The 4,833-nt window shown below is 36.4% G+C and overlaps 1 protein-coding gene across 1 annotated transcript; it reads right to left on the bottom strand.

The window, feature by feature from the left end:
* Nucleotides 1–1,681: 1,681 nt before the first annotated feature.
* LOC101306651 (N(6)-adenine-specific DNA methyltransferase 2-like) lies at nt 1,682–4,093 on the bottom strand. The gene is made up of 5 exons (XM_004303365.1): nt 3,777–4,093; nt 3,541–3,699; nt 3,302–3,383; nt 2,947–3,121; nt 1,682–2,759 (listed from the first exon to the last, which is right to left on the bottom strand). The coding sequence occupies exons 1-4, from the start codon at nt 4,086–4,088 to the stop codon at nt 2,976–2,978; spliced, it is 699 nt and encodes a 232-aa protein (XP_004303413.1). The 5' UTR covers nt 4,089–4,093; the 3' UTR covers nt 1,682–2,759; nt 2,947–2,975.
* Between the last annotated feature and the right edge of the window lie 740 nt (nt 4,094–4,833).

Raw genomic sequence — 4,833 nt, 5'->3', positions numbered from 1 at the left:
ATACTCAAACAATTATCGGATCAATAATTTACCAAAGGTATATGTTTTATTCTCTATTATTTTGGTATGAAATCCATACATAGCACTTAATTAGAGGTGAAATTCCATACAAGCAAGTTGGACTAAAGTTTGACGAGTTGAAATTCCTTCATGCAGGTCTCTTTCATCAACAATAACTCGCGAGGGGTCACCTATCATAGCTGAAACCTAGTACAAGCCACCCCAAGAATCAACTCCTAAAACCTCCCTCCGCACAAAAACCTTTGAAAGGTCTGAGCAGTAATTGATTCTAGCAAAAGTGAAGGGTCGTTTCTTACAGTGTTTAGCTCGAGGTTGTAGGAGTGTGTGTCGTTTAGAACATGTGACATCTACGTTAAGCCTATTAATTGCTCCTTGAAAAAGTAATCGAGGGTAAAATGGACAAAAATGCGACAACTTCCTTATTCCTCACTTTTTTCAATCAGTTTTATTAGACTGTTAGAGGCTTGGATGACTAATAAATATACAGCTCGGAAAAAGAAAAAGAAACAATGTTGTGGTGGTACGGTGATTTATCATATATGATGGAAGTTTTTTGGACTTAAATAATTGATACCTGAAGTAGCTTATGATTTGTGGATGAAAATCAAATGATTATCAATTGATTCGGCTTCATTTGTTTGGATGATATTCCTGCATGTTATTTATTTTTATTGATACCCATTTTGTATATAGATCGAATTCTACATAAAAATAAGAAAATGGGTTATGAATGCTAGCAAATTCTTAACAAATGGATTTTCTTTGGATTTGTACATGTTAAATCCTATTATGATTATGTAATTCTCTCTACTCTTCAATTTTACATTGTTGTATATATGGTTTTAGGATTCGTTTCTATGATAACATGTACTCAAGATTGTTTTCTAGTATCTCGTATTAATATTTTGTCATTTGAATTGTTTAATTTTTGAGACTCGTTTGGTTCAACTTTCTTCGTTTGGGATGTTGTGACAATAAAAGAAATGCTTTTCTGATCGAATGAAAGAAAACGGGAGCGAAAGGGGGCGTGGTTCCTTCTACAATTCTAAAGACTTGCATCCCATTTTCTTTCCTTATGTTTATTATTACAATCCATTATTTTATTACTTTTTAACAAATTTTGAGATAAAATTTCTTTTAGGCCTAATTTGGTTCAAGAAAAGTTGTTCATACAATTGGGATACAAAAGGAAATAACGTTTGGGATGCAAAAGAAAAGGAAATACTATCTTGAAATGAGGGAAGATACAATCACCAATGGATGAATCAAAATAAGGATTTAGGCAACTCACATGGAGAAAGTAGTTCATTCCAACCTTCCTTCATTCTTTCCTTACATTTTGTTTTTAAATGATTCTTTTCTTGCATTTAGTACTCATTATAAATTAATTTATTACATTAATTTCAAACTTTTTGAGATAACTTTCTAACGAAAATTCTTCGAAAATTCTATTTCCATTCTTTTTTCTTTGCCATGCAAAAGACGAATGAACGTTTTTCTTTCAACGAACCAAACGAGGCCCAAGGAAAAGATAAAACAACAAAAAGTTTGTGGGAAATGAATTTTTCCTAATCTTTCCCTTCATTTGAATTTCTTTCATTTTCTTGAACCAAACAAAGATTCTTTTATTGCATTTAGTACTTATTATAAATTAATTTATTACATTAATTTCAAACTTTTTGAAATAACTTTCTAACAAAAGTTCTTCAAAAATTCTATTTCCATTCTTTTTTCCTTGCCATGCGAAAGGCGAATGAACGTTTTTCTTTGAACGAATCAAACGAGGCCTAAGAAAAAGATAAAACAACAACAAGTTTGTGGGAAATGAATTTTTCCTAATCTTTCCCTTCATTTGGAAAGACAAATGAATTACTTTCATTTTCATGAACCAAACGAACACCTTGTGGTAGGTAATTAAAACCGCAAAATATTTAATATCTGTCTATCTCCCTCCATCTCAATCATGATGATTTTCATGATGTTAATTAATGTCATGCAGGTCTCTCTGTCTCTACCAGGTATGCCAATCAGCTAACACGGTTTACATATCCAAACAAGTCAAGGGATCGCAACCACAACGACAGGGATGAAACCACTTAATAACTAGCAGGCACAGGGAGAAGCCATTTATCATTTTATCGAGTAGACAAAACTTCTTCTACATCCTTGCATGCGATCTCCAAACATCACGCTTCTCTACGCCATGGATGGATAATGGATTACTGTCTTTCTGGGTTTGATCATTTTGAAGACTGAACTGTAAGGGTTTCTCAGCAAAACTTTAGATCAAGTAACAGTATCTCTAATGTGAAGGCCAAATTGTTAAGAGCTCAAAGCTGTAAATGGCTAAATGCCATTAAAAAGGAAAAAAAAAGGAAATCTTCAAATATCGATTTGCTATCAAGTTACATGACATCAAGAGAAACTCAACATGACCAATAGCAATTATCTCTTCTGAGCTTCATATACCTGCTACTCAGTTATTCTTAAATGATACAAACAGAGATAATTGCATGATGCAAGAAATAAATAACTTTGCATGATGCAAGTCAACACGGCAAATTAAACTTTGGCTTCAAAAAGTCAGGTTAGGGCATTGAACTACGAGGTATTATGACGCAGACAAGGAGGGGAAAACATACTGCACTGCTTCCACCACATGACCACAAAGCATGATCTTCGTAGCACCCACAATTGCACTTGGCAGGCAAAAAATTTCAATTGCTTAGCTATTGAATCTGCACACAGAAATTTAACTCAATAAGGCTAGACAATATAGAACTAAATCAAAAACTTGTGACTTCATGGCTCATCTAAAGTTAATTTAAGTTGCATGTCATTATCGTAACATATAACAACCAATATTCACAAAAAGAGTGCCATCTAGTACATAAGTGAGATGTCTCCCCAATGAATCTCACTTACCAATGCCAGGTCACATGAGAAGAGAGCTCCTAATTGTCCCACCCTCCTAATCTAGTCTCAGGATCATAACTTGTGAACAACCGAAACTCATTTCCTAGTTTGCTGGAGTGCCGAGGCCTAAAACCACATGGATGCAATCCCATGAGCTCAGCTGCTCTCTCTTTCTGCACCTCTCCTGCAAGTCATCATATAACTATTTAGATACATACAATAAACCCCAAATATCCTAGAAACAACATTTAACTCATTTCTGCTTTCTAATTCCATCACAATAAACTCAGTGAAATGCATTTTAATACTAGTAGTAGTTACATTGTAGGAATTGCCATCTGGAAGGAAAATGGGCAATGCCTACCTGTGAGGAGGAGCAGGTAAGGATTTTCCGGTCGCGCAAGAAACGAAACAGTTTTAGAGACTTTCTCCAAGCATTCCTGACTCTGTAAACATCAGTAAAACTACATAAGCAACTTCCCCCTCTCCACTAGCATAATACCACCAAAACATAAACCGAAACACCAAAAACATGAAACCGAAGCTGAAGCAACACAAATAAAACTAAACTCTACCATACTCCATTTGAAAATATAGCAATACCAGATAAGGAGGATCAGCAACTACAATATCAAAACCATGCTTGAGCTCGAAAGGCAAATCTTCCGGTTGATTATAATCATAGAACGTGAAATCACTCCCGTACTGCTCAAACCTTGTATCATACTCAAGCAGTTGTACAGACACATCCGAATCAATATTCTGAAAAATTGGAAAACGAAATCAGCAAAAACAAAAACTGAAATTCGAAACGAAATCAGAAATATAAGAAGAATGACCTTGAGATAGGCGTAGAGAGAGGGACAGGCGACACAGGCGACTCGAGTGGAGTCCGATTTGCGGAGAGTGAGAACCTCTTGGGCTAGGGTTTGGGCGGTGTGGTGGTCATACCAGAACTGGCTCATCCGCCAGTCCTCCGAGATCAGAGCCGGAGCTGTTTCGCCGGCGGTGTCGTTTAGGGAGTGGCTTTGCTCGGTCAGGAACTCCTTGAGAGCTTCCAAGGCTTCAAGGCTTAGAGTCGGTGCGTCGTCATCGTCTTCTACGGCGTCGTTTTGGTGCCCGGAGACGGTTTGAGGGAGTTCTTGTTCCATTTGTAGGTGGCGGTGTGATTAGTGAACAAGTGTGGGTTTAACTCGGCAGCTAGTGTTAGTTTTTTCTTTTTCTACTTTTGTCCCCAAATTTCTTCTTATTTTGAATTGCCCCAGTTAGACTTAGGGCTGACACGCTTGACACTTGTAGGTATACTACTGACTTTGTTTACCAATATCATAGCTCTAGAAGTTTCTTTTGATTTGATATTTGCTTGTGAATTGTCCCTTTCTTCATGAGAAACTGGCAAACACTAGAGGACTAAATGCCATTTTGCAGTTTTTTAGTTGGCACTTGTAGGTATACCGACTTTGTTTATCAATACCATATACAGCTATAGAATCGCATGATCAACCTATTTCTTCCAATTTCGGTGAGCCCTGTCTTCAGCGTGAAAGCTTTCCATCTCAACTACTCAATCAATCTGCTGAGTGCTGACTTAAAACTTGGAAGGCCAAAATATCTCTTGTCACAATCTTACATCATATATGTTAGTCTACACGTAATCTCACCTGGATGATGAATCTAGCTCATATAAAGCATTGGTATCAGTTTTCATCTTTCCTTTCTTCATATTGTACCATGTCTCCTTTTTATGTTGCTAAGTTGCTGGAAAACATCCAACAGTTTTTGACATTGAGAAAATTCATTATTAAGGGAGCTCCAGGATATAAACCACACTACATCTTGCAGGTTATTCATGTTAATGATGTGTTATCACTTATCAGCGATGTCATAAAAAAATGT

Source organism: Fragaria vesca, linkage group LG6, assembly GCF_000184155.1.
Source record: "Fragaria vesca subsp. vesca linkage group LG6, FraVesHawaii_1.0, whole genome shotgun sequence".
Lineage (NCBI taxonomy): Eukaryota > Viridiplantae > Streptophyta > Magnoliopsida > Rosales > Rosaceae > Fragaria > Fragaria vesca.
The sequence above is the reverse complement of the archived record's forward strand: the minus strand, read 5'-3'. Positions and strand labels throughout refer to the sequence as shown.

Coding starts and splice junctions, on each gene's coding strand:
- LOC101306651 (XM_004303365.1), bottom strand. CDS start 4,088: ATGGAACAAGAACTCCCTCAAACCGTCTCCGGGCACCAAAACGACGCC. Junction 3,700..3,776: donor CTCTCTACGCCTATCTCAAG/GTCATTCTTCTT, acceptor CCAATTTTTCAG/AATATTGATTCGGATGTGTC. Junction 3,122..3,301: donor TTACCTGCTCCTCCTCACAG/GTAGGCATTGCC, acceptor GATGACTTGCAG/GAGAGGTGCAGAAAGAGAGA.